A 21,746-nucleotide genomic window follows, 5' to 3' on the forward strand; every position below is an offset into this window, starting at 1 on the left:
AAAAGCAAACAGAAGAAAGACTTGAGAAATAAAACCCTTTTAGTAATAAACCAAGCAGCAATTCCATTAGCTAGTAAGATCACAAATATTTCTGCTCCCTCCCCCAACCTATTTTCCCAAACTCTTCAATTATCTTATCTTCTGTTAAATTAATAGTTTAAAAAAAAAAAAAAAAGTCCTCCTCTGGTGCCTGAACTTCCCTGGGTGAACAAATACCTAAAAGATTACCTGAAATCAGGATATTTTTAAAAAGACAAATATAAGCTTTATTCTCTTTCAAAAACTCAGAGACTAGGGCCTGGAACCATATTGATTAATTTAATCTGAATCAGAATCCCTTAAAATTGATGGTCTCATTTAAACTTTTGTTTGTTTGTTTTGGTTTTTTTGAGACAGAGTCTCTCACTCTGTCACCCAGGCTGGAGTGCAAGAGCACAATCTCAGCTCACTGCAACCTTTGCCTCCACGGTTCAAGCGATTCTCCTGCCTCAGTCTCCCGAGTAGCTGGGACTACAGGTGCACACCACCACAGCTAGTTAATTTTTGTAGTTTTAGTAGAGATGGGGTTTCCCTATTTTGGCCAGGCTGGTCTCAAACTCTTGACCTCAAGTGATCTGCCCGCCTCGGCCTCACAAAGTGCTGGGATTACAGGTATGAGTTACTGTGCCCAGCCTCATGTAAAATTTTATAGAAATAGACTAACCATTCTAAAAATGACAAAATACATGTTGTTTTCAACTACATAGTAAAAAAATGTAGTAAACTCTCTTATTCAAAATAGAGGAGGGCTGGGCTAGTGAGCTCAAACATTCATAACAAATAAAAATTTCTCTATGTACATATAATAATGTTTTCATAGCCTAAAATCACTATTCAAAAACTGATAGTAAAATTATGTAGTGTTCAGAAGTTGGAAAGCCAACACATTGGAATTATCCAAGTTTTTTTTGGCATATGTAATAATGGCATAGAATGTCTTAAATCATGATTGTCCCAGAAGATCTGAGACAGATGTCAGTGACATGCACATTGTCCATTGTTCAGTAACTTTCAAAGAACTAGAACAGACTAAACTATGTAAACTATTCAATACAATTCGATATTTCTTAACTGATTAAAAAAAAAACAACTTCAAGATCTTGCACTGCTTTAAAGGAAGGAGTATAAACGAATTAGTAGTAACTGGAAAATAGTTATAATAGACAGCAGGCACTGAATAATTCTGTCTGACAAATACCAAATAACTGCTTTTAGCAAATAAACTGGTAACATATCACAAAGGGTTTTTTTAAAAGTTCTTTTAAGCTATTTTGCCATGAAAGATTTTTTTAAATAAAAATATTCCTTCTTAGAATAACTTTAAACATTGATATTAGTCAATTGATAAAATCAATAGAATGATTTTAGCTAAGACTTTTAACATTATCTCAAAGATTCAAATAATTTTAAGATTCTAGTTTACATATAAAACTATATATGCCTTAGTATTGATTCAAATATGATTACTACAAACGTATCTCATTGGAAAACATAAAAATTTTTTTCCAGATCCAAGAGAAAAGGTATGAATGAAGCCCTTTGTAAGTGCACACATGCGCGCGTGCACACACCCAAACACACAAATTAAATGATGAAGAAGACTGAGCCAGGAGACACAGATGTGACTAGGGAAAGTACTTTCCCTCAGAGATCCCTTCCAGCTATCTGATTCTACAGTTCCCTCTGAAATGTACAAACTGGCCTCACATTTTCAAGTTTCTACACAGGATCTGGTAAAGTTTGCCTGTTTGCTTATACTAAAATATCAAATAAATCAACACAAACCCTGTCCTACAAATCTGTACACCAACTAGTTTTCCAGAGATAGTGATTTTTTTTAATTTAATTTTTTTGAGACAGAGTCAGTCTCACTCTGTCTCCCAGGCTGGAGTGCAGGGGCGCAATCTCGGCTCACTGCAACTTCCGCCTCCCAGGTTCAAGCGATTCTCCTGCCTCAGCCTCCCGGGAGCTAGAACCACAGGCGTCTGCCACCATGCCCAGCTTATTTTTATATTTCAGTAGAGACAAGGTTTCACCATGTTGGTCAGAGTGGTCTTGAACTCCTGACCTCAAGTAATCCACCCACCTCAGCCTCCCAAAGTGATGGGATTACAGGCATGAGCCACAGCACCCAGCCCAGAGATAGTGATTTTTAAAAAATTCATTCCACAAGTCATTAGAGCGTACACAGGTCATTTAAGGCAGAGTGCCAGACCAAACCTGCAACATTATGGTGTCACTGTCCCTGGGAACAAATTACTATCTGAAAAACTGGACTCAGGTGACTGCTTCAGGCCCAACCTGGTTCAGGGTAGTGATTTCCAAATTTGAGAGAATACGAGAATCTCCAGAGGAGTTTGTTAAAACACAGTTTCAAGCATCTCACCCCAGCATTATTGTGTCAGAATCTCGGGTTGGTGACTCCTCATCTATATGCATATTTAACAAATATGTTCTCCCACACCCCTCCATGCCTCTGCAGACAGTTTGTGGGTCTCTCTCCATCCCAACCCACCCTCCCCACAAAGGAAAGAAAACCACTGTACTGTAGTGGCAAAAGCTTTAGCCTTAGCGTCAGGAACCACTTGCCAGCTGCCTGATCTTGACTGAGTTATTTCATGTTGCTAGGTATCTCAATCTCTTCCTCTGGTAGGGGTTGAAAATGAGTCTCTATAGGGATCCTTTCCACTCTCTGACTTGGAGAACCTAACATGGCAACTCAGTATGATGAAGGAGGTGGGGAGAATTTGCAAGGATGTTTCACTCTGCAGTCAACCCTCCACCACCAGGCAACAAGGTTTAGCAGCCCCCAAGAGTAAGCGGGTAATTCCCTCCTCTGGTACCCTCATTCACAAAGGGAGGAAAAGTGAGGAGAAGTTGGAATAGGATGAGGGGCAAAGGGGGGAGGCTGAAAGAAGCTTGCAACAGTTTTGGCAAGAAGCAGGAAGGGTCGTTGGAAAGCTGGAATCACCCCTCCTCCCCATTGTCCTCATCGTTCTGGTTGGTCCTGGTAGCAAATGTAGATGATCAGCATGACAAAGCCGGTGAGGATGCAGAGGAAGCTGATGATCAGGTAGGCGATGCCCAGGAAGGGGTTCCTGCCACCCATCCACAAGATGCTGCTGAAGATGTGGAGCTTGTGGCCGCCAAATGCACGCATCAGGTAGTTGTAGGTGATGTTGACACAGTAGACACCCCGTAGTAGCCCAGCTGAGTAGTTGCCCTGGTGGATGTCCGCATACAGCTTGCGGAATGAGGGCAGCGCTGCTATGTGCATCCACACCACGAAGTCTTGGTTGATGAAGCCGGTGTTGTTGGGGATGGGGCTGAGCTCGTCGTAGACCAGCCGGTGCCAGTTGAGCGGGAGTGCCGTGCCATGCAAGGCCAGTGCCAGGCTGCCGTTGACCAGTGGCGGGTTGCAGAACTTGATGGGATAGTTGTTGGTCTACCAGGCGATGCAGGTGCAGTGCGGTAGTGCGGCACCTCCACGTAGGGCCCGCCGGCCGGCGCTGGTGTCACAGCGAGGAGGAGTCGTTGAAGAGGCTGTTGGTAATGATGGTGCAGGGTGCGCAATGGGCAGGCGGCGCAGTGGGTGCACTCATTGACCGGGTGGTGCAGCGTGCTGGGCAGCCTGCTCAGCTGCGCGTTGTCATGGACATTCCATACCACCGGTTGTTTTGGTAGAAGTTGGTCAGCACGTAGTAGGGGTACACGGGGCTCTGGAAGAGCTCAGGCAGTGAGAAGTACCAGGCGCATGAGCAGGTGGGCGGTGGTGCACAGCCCTGGCCAGCTGCAGTTCACACCGAGCAGTTGCTGGTGCCCGGGCTGCCAGTGTAGTTGTACTCCAGCTCCTTGATGCTGTTGGAGGAGTAATAGAAGGCCAGGCCCACGTAGAAGAGCTGCAGCGTAATGCTGGCCAACAGCAGCGGTTGCCAGGCGGGGAAGCGCTGCCGCGTGAATGTGGTGGTATTGAGCTGGTGGGCACCCCCGGCTGTGATGCTCCAGGTCATGGCGGCTGCATGGGCTGACCAAGAGGGGCCCAGCCACGGGACGCTTCCCCTGTGCACTGGGCGAGCCCAGGGGATCCTCACGGGGCGGGTTTCCCCGCCCGCTCAGGTAAATCGGAAGATCTTAACTAGTTTTAAACACTATTAACAAAGATGCTATATTAAATATGTCATCTCATTAACAGTGACTACATATTTTACTGATTACTTACCACTACTAAAATACCTAAAATAATCCTAACAACAACTACTATTATTCTTAAATAAGCACCTACCATACGTCTGATACCATACTGGGTGGTTTTGCATGCTTATCTCATATATATGCTATAATGATAGCATTATCTCCCATTTAAGCAGATGAGAAAGATAAGGCTCAGAGAGGTTTAGTAAGTCATCCAGAAGGATTTAGTAAATAATGGCATCAGGCCTCAAATTCCAGTTACACTGTGCAATTCCAAAGCCTGCCTTGCTACATCTAACATATAGACTGTCGTTTGTCTACATGCATATTCATTTTTCCCACTAGGTCATGAACATCTAGAAAGCATCATCAAGGCCTGGCACCATTGTTTTAGGTAGTCACTAAGATTTCTCCACATGATTCCTGCCTCCTGTTATTCATACCCTGGTGTAATCTCCTCTCCTTGAGCGTGGGCTAGACGAATTGACTCACTTCTAAAAAACGGAACAGCAGCAGTAATGGGATGTCATTTCTAAGGTTAGATTATAAAAGACCATGGTTCCCATATTAGGTGTTCTCTCACACTGTTTCTTGCTTGGATTACTCACTTGGGAAAGCCAGTTTCCATGTCAGGAATTAGCTCTATGGGGAGGTCCAAGTGGCAAGGAACTAAGGGAAGCAAATTACCACAAATTGAATGGCTTAAAACAACAGAAATGTATTATCTCACAGTTTTGGAGGGCAGAAGTCCAAAATGAAGGTGTCAGCAGGGCTATGCTCCCTCTGAGGGCTCTAGAGAAGAATCCCTCCTTGCCTCTTCCTAGCTTCTGGTAGCTCCTGGGAATCCTTGGTGTTCCTTGGTTGTAGCTGCATCTCTGCAATCTCTGCCTCCATCTTCACATGGCTTTCTTCCCTGTGTGTCTGTGTGCCTCTGTGCTCTGTGTGGCTGCTCTTTTTATAAGGACACTAGGCATTAGATGAAGGGTCCACTTTAATCCAGCATGACCTCATCCTCACTTGATTATATCTGCAAAAATCCTATTTCCAAATAAGGTTACATTCACATTTACCAGGGGTTGAAACCTACGAATATATCTTTTTGGGAGATTCAATTTAACCTGCGACAGCCTCCATCCAGCAACCAGTGAGGTACTGAGGCTTTCCAACAACTGTATGAGTGAACTTGGAAATGGATTCTCTGTCCCCAGTCAAGCCTTCAGACAGATTTCAGTTCTCATTGCAGCCTGACTACAACCTCATGAGACCTCCAGCTAAGCTGTGACTAGACTCCTGACTCCTGACTTACCGAAACTGTGAGATGGTAAATGTATGTTGGTTTAAGCCATTAAACTTTGGAGTAATTTGTTATGCAGCAATAAATAAACTAATACAACCATGCCTGGCACATAACTTGTTGAGCTTCTCAATTAATAGGGAATTGGCTACCTCAACAACCTGTTTGGCTCATATACAGCTGTTTAAAAAGTTCTTAAGTTGGTTCTGTGTTGCCCCTTGGAGACATAAAAAGTAAAGCCTATTCCTTTTTGTACCTGACAATACCTCCAATATTAGAAATCAGCAATCATGACTCCTCAAAGTTACTTTACCAATTGTTCCTTGCCAAGTTTTGAGATTCTTCAACATCCTGATTACCCTTTCAAAGATAGATTCTGGTCTGCCAAGGCAACTCCTTTAATGTGTTGCCTTGGAATGGAATACTGCACAATTCTGATGTGGCCATAGCTCTGTGCCCCAACCTGCAGCATTCCTTTCCGGGTGCTCCACTTATCACTCCTAAGATTATATTTGCCTTTTTGACACATTTAAGGTTACAATGTTGAGTCACATTGCACTTACAGTCAAATAAAGCCCTGTATCCCACCCCACCACACACACATCCATAAAGCACAGGTCTTTCCAGTCCAGTACTTGAGCCTAGCTTGCTCAGCCTTTCAATTAATAAATGATTTTTTTTTTCAAACTTAGATACAGGTTTCTCTCTATTAAATGGCTCCACTCTTGTTTCTGCCAACCACTTGTAGGACAGTCTCTAGTACTGTACAATGTGCAGATTTGATTATGCCTGCCTTTTTTTTTTTTTTTTTTTTTTTTTTTTCTTGAGACAGGGTCTTACTCTGTCACCCAGGCTGGAGGGCAGTGGTACAATCTAGGCTCACTGCAACCTCCTCCTCCCAGGCTCAAGAGATCTTCCCATCTCAGCCTCTTGGGTAGCCAAGACCACAAGCGTGCACCACTATATCCGGTTAATTTTTGTATTTTTTGTGGAGATGGGGTTTCACCATGTTGCTCAGGCTGGTCTCCAACTCCTGGGCTCAAGCGATCCTCCTGCCTCAGCCTCTCAAAGTGCTGGGATCACAGGCGTGAGTCACTGTGTGCAGCCTATGCCTGCTTTCTATATTTTTGTTCAGTTTGTTAATAAAAATGGAAATGAGATAGAGAAGAACACAAAACCATTTGGATTATGGTTTTCTAAAAAACTGTATACGTAAATTAACCCTGCCTGGGTGATTTGAAAGTGATTAAAAAGAAAATAAATTTCAATTGTAAGTACTCTTTTCCTCACATCAAGAGAGCATGACAGCCCCTTTCCCCGGTCTATTTTCTGCTTCAGCTTAGTTTTTATGCATCAATGTTTTACATTTTAATAAAAATTCTGTTCTCTTACCTATACTCATTTCTTGGCTCCAATTACTCCAGAGTTTGTCATCCTCATAGCATAACTTATTTGTTTTGACTCTTATTCTGACTGTGTTCAAAGTATCAGGAAGAACACCAGGGACCATGAAACAAGATGTATTCTTAGGCATAAAATAAAAATACACAAGGAATATTACCAGCTTATTCTTTTTCACTGTTATTGAATCATAATATAATTATCTGCCAAATTCTGTCTATGATTAAGACTTGGATTGCAATTCAAATTATTTTTGACTCTTCAAAAAAATTGGCAAGAACTCATGGAACAAAGTAATTTGTCTTTCTCAAAGCAGCTCATATTTATGCTATGCTCCACCCCCAACTGCTGTAAGTCTAAGCCCAAATAGTTAATGTTGAATTTACTGACCTCCACATTTCTCTCAAATTCTGGATTCTGACATTTAGCCTCTTGGACCTTGAAAATAAAAATAAATAAACAAACTAATGAGTTCTAAATGTTTAAAAACCCATTTTCCATCGCTTAGTCACTTCTAACAAGCTTTCCTTTTATCCTATTAAAAGATGATCAAGAACAGTGAAAAAAGGTTGGTCTTTAATAAATGGTGCTGGGTCAATTACATATGCATATGGAGAAACAAACGAATCTTGACCCCCTACCTCGCACTACTCACAAAATCAGTTCCTGATATGCTGCAGATTTAAATGTGTAAGATAAAATAAATTAATAAATACATAACTATAGCAAGCTTTTAGATGAAAACATAGACTATCTTAATGACCTTGAAGAAGGGAAATATTTCTTAAACAAAACCAAAAAAACCTCCCATATTCACCATAAAGGGAATTTTTAAATAAAGTCATCTATATTAAAATTAAAAACTTTTGTTGATCAAATGACACCTTATTAGGGAAATAAACAGGCAGTGCATAGAGTGTGAGAACATATTTGCAATTTCTGACAAAGGACTTGCATATATATTTTTTCTTACCCTACTAACTAATAAGGCAAAGACAGAAAACCCAATTTAAAAAAATAACTGGCAAAAGACTTGAACAAGCACTTTACAAGAGGATAAGCAAGTTGTGAATAAACATCTGAAAAAGTGTTCAACATCACCGGTCATGAGAAAAATGCAAATTAAATCCACAAGATAACAATACACACACTTACCTGACAACAACAAGTGTTGTGAGAGGATATGAAGCATCTAGAACTCACAATTTCTGCTTAGTAGTGTAAACTGACACAACCATCTAGGAAAACTGTTATTATCTGTTAGAGACAATCATATGTAACCTTATGACCCATGTATGCCTATATAAATGCCCCACACAAATGTACGCACATGTGTACCAAGAGATAAGTATGTGAATGTTCATAAAAACTCCATTCATAAAACCAAATTGGAAACTATCCAAATGTCCATCAATGGGATAATAGATAAAGTATGGTATATTCACACAATGGAATGAATGTAATGAGAACATACCATCTACAGCTATAAGAAACAACATTGGTGAATCTCATAAACATAATGTTGAGTGAAAAAAAGGGCAAACACAAAAACGTACATTCTGGGCCAGACACAGTGGCTCATCCCTGTAATCCCAGCACTTTGGGAGGCTAAGGATGGTGGATCACATGAGGCCAGGAGTTCTAGAGCCAGGAGCCTGGCTAATATGGTGAAACCCCGTCTCTACTAAAAAATTAAAAAAAAAAAAAAATAGCCGGGCGTGGTGGCGCATGCCTGTAATCCCAGCTACTCCGGACACTAAGACAGAAGAATCGCTTGAACCCGGGAGGCGGAGGTTGCAGTGAGCTGAGATTGTGCCACCACACTGCACTCCAGCCTGGGTGACAGAGCAAGACTCTGTCTCGGGAAAAAAAAAAAAAAAAAAAAAGGAAAGAAAGTACGTTCTCTATAATTCCATTTATATAAAGTTTTAAAGTAGCAACAAAATCAATCTATGGGATTAGAAACCAGGATAGTAGCTGCTCTTCAGGAGGATAGCAACTGAAGGGGATTATGAGGGGGCTTCTGTGGTGCTGGTTACATAGGTGAAAAATCATTTGTGAAAAATCATTGAGCTATAGGTTATGATTTGTATAATTTTGATTGTGTATTGTACCTCAATAGAAACTTCTAAAAAAGAGACAGGGAGTGAGAAACCAGTGTCCCTTGTTGAGAGTATAAGATATAAAACGTGACTGGGTTGGAGAAAAGAAAGTGTAATGCAAAATTCTCCTCCACATAATAAAAGTCACTTGCTGTCTAATGTAAAGAGAATACTAATTTCCTTAAATGCAAGTATTTCCAAAATGGAGTAAAAAACACATGAAAATCTGTTTGCTTAAATAGTCAACTTCTATCGAAGAGATGTTTAAACTTGGAACCAAGACCAGAACACACAGCTATTATTTTTGACATTTAATGTCATTCACTAAATAGTTCCTACCAGCACGTGTGAAGAGCTGAGAGGCCAAGCAAATGATGAAGGGACATCCTTTCAATATTTCATACAGGGGTTGAGAAAAAAAAAACCCACTCAGGGGGCTAGTATACCCTATTACTGGCCATTTAGAATAGTAGACCTGTTGGGGAATCACAAGCGTCAACTACCAGTTGAGGGATCAAGTTGCAAATTGATGTCCCTCCTCCCCTGGACCATCTCCCATATACAGAAATTGCAAACTTGGCGAATCAACCTATAGATTTAGGTCTCTAGGTTCTTGTTCAAATGTAAATCCCCCTGCATAGTTTACTGGCTATTCAGAGACCACTAAGAGAAGGAAAGTCAGGGCACCCAGAAGATAGTTTGCTGGGAAGGTTGAGGGGTGGGGGGTGGTCAGAGACAAGTTGTTCCTTACTTCATAATTCTGTCATGAGCTACCTCTAACCATAGCCCCCATGTGATAGTACCAGTTCATGTTCCCACTTACTTCCCCCTCTTAAGTGTAACACCAGACAAAATAATTCCTCCAAAAGGAAAAAAAAAATTCTAAGCAGCAGAGCTCAAAATCTGTGAGCACACAAAAAACTGATGACATTCTACATCTGCTAGGAGAGAGAACATTAAACTCAAGTGTACAGAGTTAATTCCAAATAGAAAATAGTTCTGATATAGGTAGATAACTTCCATAGTGTATGTGTTCTCTTCAGTTCAGAAGTTTGTAAAAAAAAAAAAAAAAAAAAAAAAGTAACTCAATTCAATAATAATATATTAAATGATGATTATGCACATGATGTTATGCTAAGTATTCTTGGTCAAAGTTAAATACATGGAAACCAACCAAACTTTGAAGTGTTACTGAATTATTAGCTGTGTGGCTTGTAGCAAGTTACTTAACCTCTCTGAGCCTTAGTTTTTCAATAAAATATAGGTTAAAATAGTTTCTATTTCATGGGTTGCTATGAGCTACTGTATGAAGAAGCACATAGAAGTGCATCTTTGTAGCACTCCATAAACACTTAATGAATGACAGCTATTGCTGTTAAGAGGAAGTATTGAGGTGGTGTCTAGTGGTTAAGAATCTAAGTTTTAGAGTTACAACTTTGGTTAAATATTGATTCTACCACTTACTAGAAATGTGACCTTAGGAGTAACTAAGTTTTCTTATCTGTAAAATGGAGGCAAAATAACAGGACCTAGATCCTTAGGATTATTGTGAGGATTAAATGAAACAATTCAGATACAGTGCTTATTAAGATACCTAGCACATAGTAATCACTTAATACATGCTAGCTGCTATTTAGTAGCAGGAACAGCACAAAGTAGACAGCACTCGACTTTCCTACAGGAGTCTATATTTTCTTTTCTTTTTTTTTTTTTTTAAATACCAACTTTTAAATTCTGAGGTACATGTGCAGGGAGTGCAGGTTTGTGACATAAGTAAATGTGTGCCACGGTGATTTGCTGCACAGATCAACCCATCACCCAGGTATTAAGCCCAGTATCCATTAGTTGTTCTTCCTGATGCCAACCCATCACCCAGGTATTAAGCCCAGTATCCATTAGTTGTTCTTCCTGATGCCAACCCATCACCCAGGTATTAAGCCCAGTATCCATTAGTTGTTCTTCCTGATGCTCTCCCTCCCCCGCCATACCCCCACAGGCCCCAGTACGTGTTGTTCCCCTCCATGTGTCCATGTGTTCTCATCATCCAGCTCCCACTTATAAGCGAGAACATGTGGCATTTGGTTTTCTGTAGTTTATATTTTCAGTGGAGAGAAAATGCATACATGTGATAGGTTAAACAGCAGAAAATAATTGAGTGGCAAAATGAATACTATCTCGGGATTTCAGACATGCATCTCAGGATTTCAGAAAGGAGAGAACAGTAAAGACTGGAGTAAACAAGTGTATTTCAGTTTTCTGATAACTGCTTTTGTTGTAAATTCAAGCACCAACCCCCTTCCACATGGAAGCCCTTAGTTTTTTCCCTTTGCTGTATTTCCTGGGGCACTTAATTTCTGGTACTAATAATGATTATTATATTTCAGCAGAAGGATTCATAATGCAAATGCCCAGAAGAGCATTTGCTGTTCTGTTCTGCTGTGGACTTGGTCACTCCCTCTGGAGTTGGAATTACAGCCTGTCAACACTGGCTTATTTTAGCAAGCATTTTGAAAGTTCCATGACAAGCTGAAACAACTGGACCAAGGAATTTACCCACGTGCGAGATGCTAGGCTCCTTTAAAAGCCACTATAAAACACTTCACTTCTAACCTCCAAAGCTCAAACACACAAAGGGTCCAGGCAGGTAGCACACAAGTGAGTGGTGTAGTCTTCATGGTCCTAAGGCGCCATCTTATGGACATACACTCTTAAGGTACTATGATTTAAAATCTGGGCAAAAAAATTCAAATCTAGTAAACAAAGAAACAAACAAATCACGACTTTGTGCTCCAAACAAAAAAAGTGTGAGGCCCTAGTTTGTGACCTTTACCCTAAAGCAGAACAACTGGACTGATGTCCTGAGATTATAGCACATTCTGGTCAGTGTCCTACAGGACCTCTAATTAGCATGTTCTGCATTTGATTCTGAATAGCATACAGGCACATAATCCAACGAATATTGACTATTCAAATCTGATTACTTTAGTTGCCACAAACTCCAAGAAAACAGAATGGTATTATCAGAGCCTCCAAAGTGTCCGCATGATCTGATGTCTGCCTATTGCTTAGACATCTCTTCCTGCTACATTTTGACCACACCACCCACCCTTCTTTCTGGTCTCTCACACATGCTAAGCTCATTCTTGCCTCGGAGTCTGTATCTGCTGACCCCCTACACCCAGATCTTCATATGGCTAGTGTCTGTTCATCATTCTGGTCTCATCTCAAATGTCATTACCTCAGATGATTTCCCTACCTAATATTCTCTCTGGTTCTCCCAGTCACTCTACTACATCAGCCCATTTTATTTTCTTCACAGCACTCACGCTCTGAAATTAGCTTGCTGATTTACATACGTTTTCTATTATGTAGGATTCATGAAGAAAAAAAACTTGTCAGGTGTCACGTTCACTGCCTTACCCCAGCACACAAAAGAGTGCTTGGCATATGGTGAACATTTAATAAGAACGTGTTGAGCACATGAATTACTGTTTAATAGGCCTTTTCAACAGGCTTACAGATGAATTAATAAATGGCTTGAAACTTGCAGCTGATACTATTATACCATAAATCTTCAAATCTTCCACCATGCCTTATTTTAGACAAGAAGTTTCATTACCATCATCATCATCATAAGTTGACAAATGTAAGAGCTATGTTTCATTGATATTTCAATGTAAGAAATTCAAGTAAAAGAAAAATAGCCAAATAAAAACAATAATTTTAAAATCTTACGGAGAAAACATTATGTGTCTCGGTTTGGCTGTTATTGACTTCTACTTCATAAAATAAGCATCTGCTAATAAAATTCTGTGGATTCTCCCATTGTACATGTAGGTCACCATTGTGGAAGGAGAGGTTTTTAATATGTGGAGGATCAGGTTTCACTGAAAAACAAAAATAAAACACAAGTAAGCTTCCAAAGTTTGATTATACACACACACAGTCTATGGATTCCACATTCATGAATTCAACCAACCATGAACTGAAAATATTTTTTAAAAAATATCATCTGTGCTGAACATGTATAGACTTTTTCCTTCTCATTTATTCCCTAGATAATATAACAACTATTTACATAGCATTTACATTGTATTAGGTATTATAAGTAATGTAGAGATGATTTAAAGTATATGAGAAAATGTGCATAGGTTGTATGCAAGTACTATGCTACTTTTTATCAGGGACTTGAGCATCCATGGATTTTGGTACCTTGGAAGTTCCTGGAAGCAATGCCCCACAAATACTGAGAGACAACTGCATATATATGTAGGGTTCATAAAGTTAAATCAAAACAGAGCCAATGCATTTAGTGGCCTTTCATGATCAGATATATAGTTTTAGAATTTCTGATTAGCCACAATTATGGAAGAAGTTTATTTAAAACTGTGTAGTAAAATGTATTTAAGGAACATATTTGGGATATCTAGCAGATGATATGAACTCTGACCTGCATCTGGTTAGAAAATGGCCAGGGTATAATCAGGACATCTAGATGCAACATAGAGAATAAAGAAGGGCTTGGATCCAGATGTACTTCCACCTGATGAGTAATAAGGCACCAGCTACAAGGGGCTTCCCTAGTTGTCACTTACTAACGTCAATCAAAGACCACCATTAAAACATTGGCTTAGTCTCTGACACACGCTGCAACATAAATGCACCTCAAGGAAATTATGCTAGGTAAAACAAACCAGTCACAAAAGACAAATACTATATAAATCCACTCCTATGAGATATCTTAAGTAGTCAAATTCATAGAAACAGCAAGTAGAAAGGTGGTTGCCAAGGGCGGGGGGGGGGAGGGGAAATTAATGTCTAATGAACAGAGTTTCGGTTTTGCAAGATGAACAAGTTCTAAAGATCTGCTGCACAACAATGTGAATATACTTAACACTACTGAATTGTACACTTAAAATGTTTATGATGGTAATTTTAATGCTGTGTGTTTATAACCACAATTAAGAATAAAACACTTTGGGAGGCCAAGGTGGGTAGATCGCTTGAGCTCAGGAGATTGAGACCAGCCTGGGAAACATGGCAAAACTCTGTCTCTACAAAAAATACAAAAATTAGCCTGGCGTGGTGGCACACGCCTATGGTCCCAGGTACTCGGGAGGCTGAGATGGGAGGATAGTTTGAGCCCGGGAGGTCAAGGCTGCAGTGAGCTGTGACCACACCACTGCATTCCAGCCTGGGCAACAGAGACCCTGTCTCAGAAAAAGAAAAAATAATTTATTTTTTAAAAAGCATTAGCCTGGTCAATTTACTTTTTCAGGAGTCAGTTATACTTAAGACCAAGCAATAGAAGATAATGGGTAATTAACAGAAAACAACTTGAAGATATCATCTTCTATTTAAGAAGGATCTTCCTTCTCCCTTTATATCACCATTAATATCCAGGGAGAAAAACAGCAAAATAAGCCTTAAAAGGTCATTTAAGATAATCTGCCAAACAAAGAAAAGGGCTCTGCTTCAGCTTACCCCACTGGGCAAAATACTCCAACCTCACTCTCTTGGCCTACAAAGTAAGCTGACTTTGGTACCCTATTAGAATTCACTTCTATGACTATCTTAGCCAGAATCTGAGCTCCCAGTTGGGATATTTCAACAAATAACCCATTACGCTTATGGAATTTGCTTTAGCAATTTACAAAATGTGTTAATACGCTTTATGTCATTTGGACCTTATGGCAATGTTTTTAGATAGAGAGAGATTATATATTCCATTTCACAGATAAGGAAATATTTGAAGGGGGTTTATATGCCTTGCCCAAAGTGGAGGAGTTAGAACCTAATCAGATACTTTGTGTTCAAGTTGAGGGTACTTTCTAACAGGCTGACATGCAGCTGGCACCCACAGTTATGGCTATACTGGTTTTTCTAACTGATCAGTTCCCATGCCATACAGAATGTTAAATATTTGGAATATCGCCCGATTACACTACCTTCAGTCTATGCCTTTTCTAAGAGACAGATTATTCAGGAACTATATATGATCATTATGAGCATCATCCTCTTTAAGTATCAAGAGACTAGATCTTAGAGTCAGACGGCCTGATTCCTGCTATGATTTGAATGTTTATCTTCTCCCAAACTCACGTTGAAACTTCATCCCCAATGTGGCAGTATGGAGAGGATGGGCCTTTAAGAGATAATTGGGTCATGAGGGTTCTGCCTTCATGGATTGATCTATTCACTGATTAATGGATTAATGGGTTATTATGGGAGTGGGACTGGTGGATGCATACGAAGAGGAAGAGAGACCTGAGCTAGCATGCTCAACTCCCTCACCATGTGATGCCCTGTGCAGCCTTGGGACTTTGCAGAAAGTCCCCACAAACAAGAAGGCACTCACCAGATTTGGCCCCTTGACCTTCCACTTTCCTGTCTCCAGAACTGTAAGAAATAAATTCCTTTTTTTTGATAAATTACCCGATTTCTGGTATTCTGTTATAAACAACAGAATACCAGAAAATACGAAACAAACAATGAACTGAGACAATTCCAATGTTGATTCTACAACTAACTGTTCTAACTCTCAGTGTACTCATAAGTAAACAAGGATAAAGCATCTGGCACATGTGTTCAATAAAAAGAACTTCCAAGTTTGCTTCTTTAAAAAGGACCTATCAAAGAAAGTTATACATCAATATAGTCCCTTGTTTCAGAAGATCTTAAATCCAAAATCATCGTTTTCTATTATTTGTATTGATTGTGCAAAAGATATAACACACTTTTTATCCATATTGTTTTAGAGGACTTCTAAAACTTACCACGGGAAGTTAAAGGCACTATATTGAAGGATGGTTTAATTTTTCCTGCATAATCCTTGACCATTATTTGCACACTGTGTTGTTCAAAACTGGAATCCTTCACTTTGGTCAGATCAAAGGAACAACCAAAGTATTGGCCTTCTTTATAGATCTCTTCACATTGACGAATTTTTTCCAGGCTTCTGTGCCTACGAGAAAAAATGAGACAATCTTCTGCATTATATTCAACAAGGTATTCAAGAAATAAGAGCAGGCTGGGCGCAGTAGCTCACACCTATAATCCCAGCACTTTTGGAGGCCGAGGCAGGCGGACCACTTGAGGTCAGGAGTTGGAAACCAGCCTTGCCAACATAGTGAAACCCTGTCTCTACCAAAAATATAACAATTAGCCAGGTGTGGTGGCAGGCGCCTGTAATCCCAGCTATTCAGGAGGCTGAGGAAGGAGAGTCTCTTGAACCTGGGAGGCAGAGGTTGCAGTGAACTGAGATTGCACCACTGCACTCCAGCCTGGGTGACACAGTGAGACCCACAAAAAAAAAAAGGCAGAATTCTTTTTAATGACTGAAGATGTCCATGAAAAGCAATATTCGCAATAGGCAAGATAACTTTAAAAATAAACAACCCTATTTTACAATGTGACTCATTTCATATGCTAGGAAGAAAAGACTGTTTTCTGTTTTATTTATTTATTTATTTATTTATGTATTTATTGAGACAGAGTCTTACTCTGTCTGCCCAGGCTGGAGTGCAGTGGCACAATCTCAGCTGACTGCAGCCTCTGCCTCCGGAGTTCCAGTGATTCTCATGCCTCGGCCTCCTGAGTAGCTGGGATTACAGGCACACACTGCTACGTCCGGCTAATTTTTGTATTTTTAGTGGAGACAGGAGTTCACCATGTTGGCCAGGCTGGTCTCAAACTCCTGACCTCAAGTGATCCACCGCTTTGGCCTCCCAAAGTGCTGGGATTACAGGCGTGAGCCCCTGCGCCCAGCCTAGATTGTTCCTTTTTGATGAACACTGGTACTATCAGCAGCTATGGAGACTACAGGAGGCCTATTTCTTCTGTATAAGAGAAGACATTCTAAGGCTGGGATTAGAAGTTTCATGCTTCCTGAAAATGCCTATCTGCTGAATTCTATGATTCCTCCTCTGGTCCCTCTGCCCTGCTCCTTCCTTATTTCTTGGCTTGTTCCACTCCCTCCTCCCTCTTCCAGCAGAGAGGGAGTAGGAGGACTACTCACATTCTTCTCTCTTTCTGACTCCCTCATTCACTCACCTCCAGTTTATCACTCTCCTATCCCTCGACTACAGTTTCTATGCTGGGAATTCCTAATCCTGACATCTCACCTCAGAACTAATCTCAGATTTCCAACTGCTCCATTTGAGTGTTCTACCGTTGCCTCAAATCCAGCGTCCAAAACACATCATGCACCCTCTTCCCCACCAAACTGTTTTTTCTTCCAACCTTCCCATTTCCATCAGTCAGAGCTCATTTTCTTTGGGCTCCTAGATTAGATAATTTAAATTAAAATCACCTTTCCCCCCACCTCTGTTCCCTGTATTCTATCACCAAATTCTGTTCTTTCTTCCTTTGCAAAGCTTCCTGGATCCTCGTCTTCTATGATACTCCCATTGCCCACACCCTGAGATTCACACCCTAATGACTACAGGCTCCATTGCTTCTTCAGATTGACCTCCCTGACCTTCATTATTCGTGCCCTCCAATCACTGCCAGGTCAATGTTCTAAAACACAATGGCTTTCTAAGTGTCTCACTCCACTGTGTGGCTTTAACTGTCTTCCATAAGCAGTATTGTAGATACCTTATTTACCATTTCTCCTCTACACATATCTTTCCCCAAAGATCATCAGCATCTAGCCCAGCACAGGCAGACAATGTGTTTATTACACTTTTTTTTTTTTAATCTAGGCTATCAGAGAACTGTTTTGTAGTAACTGGCAGAAGACAAGAGTCAAGTCTTACATCATCAGCCACAAAGGGAGTTGCACAAAGGTTTTGCAGAAAAGGAAGACGATTTTAAGAAAAATGAACTAAGAGTAAAGAGTCCCAAATCCCTAACCTGTTACTCAGAATCCTCTGTACTACTTTAAGATGCAGGTTCCTCAAACCTTCTCCCAGAGAGTCTGATTTAGAAGGTTTTGCCAGGACCTAGGAACCAGTATTTGAACAGCAATTCTCCAGGAGATTCTGCTGCAAGTCAGTTTAAAAAACAAAAAACAAAAAAACTCAGAGCTAATGTATTTATTCCTTCAAAGGCAGCACAAAGAAATGCTTCAATATAGAAAATGCTTTTTTCCTTCAAAAGGTAGTACATGAGCTTTTCCCCCTAGTTGCAGCTCCCTCTGGTTTATGAAGAAAACAGTGTTGTAAAAATGAAGTTGTTGTCATGACTAGTTTTTGGATCAGACAGTCCTGGAATGTTTCCCGCCCACGGCCAAAAACAGAAACTGAAGAAATTTAATGACATTTTTCTTACATAACTAAAGAAAGCCATGTGTAAAATTGTTTTTTAATGATGAAAGGAACTCCTCGAATGCACAATCTTCTTGATCCCTTTTTCATTTCTGCACCCTGAGTATTCTGCATATGCTCATGGATCTCAGATATGAAATTTTAAAACAATTTTGTTGTAATTTAGAAATAGTTATAGAAGGGAAAATACTGGTTCTGAATAGATAACATTTCTTGAATGCTTGTGAAACATTAACCTAAAACAGCAGGTGATTCCTGTTAAAATTTATATACTGAATTCATCTGCAGAGTCACACTGCAGCTATGAGAAGGAAACTGACAAATTAAAGACTATTTTCCCAACTCAGAAGATGATTAATGTGGTAAAAAACATTCCCTAAAATTCATTGGTATGACTAGTCTGCAGCTCTTCAGGCTAGGGTCTGTTCAATGCCAGACTGTCCCTGCAGGAACACAAGTCATTGCCATAGGGCTGCAATGAATTATTTTGATTTCAAAAAATGACTCCAGGCCAGGCGTCACGGGTCACGCCTGTAATCCCAGCACTTTAGGAGGCCCAGGCGGGTGGATCACTTGAGGTCAGGAGTTCAAGACCAGCCTGGCCAACATGGTAAAACCCTGTCTCTAATGAAAATACAAAAATTAGCCAGGTGTGGTGGCACGCGCCTGTAATCCCAGCTACTCAGGAGAATCACTGGAACTCGGGAGGCGGAGGCTGCAGTGAGCCGAGATCGTACCACTGCACTCCAGCCTGGGCGATAAAATGAGACTCTGTCTCCAAAAAAAAAAAAAAAAAAAAAAAACCTACAAAGAGAGACTGTATATTTTCTGGTTGGAGGTTAGGGAAAACAGTTTCTGGCAGTTTGTTTGATGTGATTTATACTGGTACCTGCATAAGCAACCATTTCTGGTGCTTGCTAATGGGCACTGTGTCTTGACTCCCTTTCTTTTGTGGTTTTGATTAGAAAGGATCTATCTAGAGGAGAGCAAGAAAGAAGGGAGTATGGGTTAGGTACCAATTCTGTGAGACAGGGGAAGAGGCCAGCACTGTGTACTGACTGCAACTGCAAGGGAGTGGAGATGAATAACAATAATAATTAGTTGTTGTTGTTGTTTTTTGAGATGGAGTCTTGCTCTGTCGCCCAGGCTGGAGTGCAGTGGCGCAATCTCGGCTCACTGCAAGCTCTGCCTCCCAGGTTCACGCCATTCTTCTGCCTCAGCCTCCTGAGTAGCTGAGACTACAGGTGCCCACCACCACACACCCAGCTAATTTTTTTTGTATTTTTAGTAGAGACAGGGTTTCACTATGTTAGCCAGGATAGTCTCAATCTCCTGAACTCGTGATCCACCCGCCTCGGCCTCCCAAAGTGCTGGGATTACAGGAGTGAGCCACCACACCCAGCCAATGGTAATAAGAGCTATCATGGATTGAGTGCTTACTTTACATATGCTAGCAGCTAGTCATGGCTCTAAACACTGGCCCTCACAATAACCTTAAGAAGCAGGCACTATTATTACTATCTCCATTTCCCAGATTATAAAACTAAGGCTGAGAGAGAAGGGACTTACCCAAAATCACACTAAAGTAAGGAAGAGAGCCAGGATTTCAACCCAAGCAGTGTGGCCCAGAAAGAATAAGCTGTGAGGTGGTAAGGGGATAAGATACAGAACCTATACCAGCACCATCCAACAGAACTTTCTGGCATTATGGAAATGGTTGCTATCTGTGCTGTCCAATACAAGAGCCACTCATCACTTGTGAAAGTGGCTGGTGAGACTATGCAACTGAAGTTTTAATTTGATTCAATTTTAATTAATTTAAATTAAAACGTAACTAGCCACATGTAGCCAGTGGCTCCTATACTGGATGGCACAGAACTACACTTACAGAAAGAGCCGCTGCTGATGACCAGCTCTGGGACTGTGTATGACAAGAAGTAGGCCAGGTGCGGTGGCTCACGCCTGTAATCCCAGCACTTTGGGAGGCCGAGGCAGGCTTGAGCCCAGGAGTTTGAGAGCAATCTGGGCAACATGGCAAAACCCCATCTCTACAAAAAACACAAAAATTAGCTGGGTACGGTGGTACACACCTGTGATCCCAGCTACTCAGGAGGCTGACGTGGGGGAATGGCTTGGGCCTAGAAGGTTGAAGCTGCAGTGAGCAATGATCACACCAACTGTACTTCAGCCTGGGCAACAGAGCAAGACCCTATCACCAAAAAAAAAAAAGTAGGATCCTTGATACCTGCCTCCCTTGGATGCTAGTGACCCACCACTATCTTGGGATTGTGGCTTGAGCCACCTCCAGTGGCTATACAGATTGTTCCCTGCAAAAAGACATCAACTGAGGGCTGAAAGCCAGCCCAAGTACCATCTGCTCTCAGCTTTGGTGACAGCCTGCTTCAGCCCAGAGGAAGAGGAATGCTTTTTCAAATTGGTCAGTCGTTTTTTTTGTAATTCATTCACCCAGAGGAAACATTCTTTTAACAATTTGCATTGAGACTGTGTTTTCGCTACTATATTCCCAAGGCACTTCCCTATTTTTGTCTTAGAAGAACCCCAAGGACTAGGCCACCATCTGCCTCCAGTGGCACCCTGATTCTAATAGCTGGGATAATTTCCTACCCAGTCTGCCATGGAATGAGATACAGTTTTAAGACTTCTTCCCTTCTTTTCCAGCCCCTTATATAGACATAGATTCTTTAAAGGTTTTCCCTGTGGTTTTACCAATAATGACTCCAGGGAAAACAACAGGGGTTAATAGCATAATAAACACATGGATGCTACCAACTCACAAGACATCTTAAAAGCTTGTGTAACAGCTTTCCCTAAACTTTACTGCAACATCAATAGCCAGGCTACTCCTTCTTAGTAAGGTTTAGTTTTTTGGCCCCTTCTTAGCAATTCTTTAGGGATCTGGATCTACTCAATCCTTCTCTCTTTTTATTCATGAACGATAATACTCCTCAGTTGCTTATACCTCGTAAGTCATCACTGAAATCTTCTCTAGCTTGGGATCCTACCAAACATTCACAACTTGTTTATAGAATACCTACTAAATATCAGGCACCAGGAGAAACAAGACACAGCTCCTGCTCTCAAGAGAAACTGAAGCCTGGCAGGTTACCACCAAGTAACAGGAAATGACAACACAATGTGCTGGGTAGTATGACACAAGAAATTGCAAGGTGCCGTGGGACAAGAGGAAGGGGCACATGTCTAGACTTGAGAGGTCAAGGAAGGCTTTCTGGAGAGGAAATGGTGTCTGGGCTGAAATAAAGATAAAGACAAATAAGAAGCATCCAAGTGGAAAGGAAAGGCCTGGGCTACAAGAGGATGCAGAATGTTTCCACTATTCTGTGTGAATATTCTGTTTGAAATCTAGTGTTCTGTTTGAGTATTTGAAGAAAGCAGTCTGAGGAACTGAAAGAAGTTTGCTGTGGGCAAACG

General features: G+C 40.9%; 2 protein-coding genes across 3 annotated transcripts in view; both read right to left on the bottom strand.

Moving 5' to 3' along the window:
- LOC105468380 (interleukin 13 receptor subunit alpha 1) overlaps nucleotides 1-21,746 on the bottom strand; it is a 65,627-nt gene that overhangs the window by 19,542 nt on the left and 24,339 nt on the right. For both annotated transcript variants that reach the window (XM_011718496.2, XM_011718495.2), the window contains exons 5-8: nucleotides 15,804-15,991; nucleotides 12,763-12,914; nucleotides 7,316-7,363; nucleotides 6,917-7,049 (exon numbers count right to left, since the gene is read on the bottom strand). In XM_011718496.2, coding sequence (XP_011716798.1) covers nucleotides 6,917-7,049; nucleotides 7,316-7,363; nucleotides 12,763-12,914; nucleotides 15,804-15,991 — 521 coding nt within the window. The remainder of the gene's footprint in view (nucleotides 1-6,916; nucleotides 7,050-7,315; nucleotides 7,364-12,762; nucleotides 12,915-15,803; nucleotides 15,992-21,746) is intronic.
- On the bottom strand, nucleotides 3,029-6,910 carry LOC105468379 (cell cycle control protein 50B). The gene is given in 5 exon segments (XM_011718494.3): nucleotides 3,029-3,496; nucleotides 3,499-3,539; nucleotides 3,542-3,608; nucleotides 3,610-3,692; nucleotides 3,695-6,910. Coding segments are annotated over 5 exon segments (1,014 nt in total). The 5' UTR covers nucleotides 4,050-6,910.

Source organism: Macaca nemestrina, chromosome X, assembly GCF_043159975.1.
Source record: "Macaca nemestrina isolate mMacNem1 chromosome X, mMacNem.hap1, whole genome shotgun sequence".
In the NCBI taxonomy this organism is placed as follows: domain Eukaryota; kingdom Metazoa; phylum Chordata; class Mammalia; order Primates; family Cercopithecidae; genus Macaca; species Macaca nemestrina.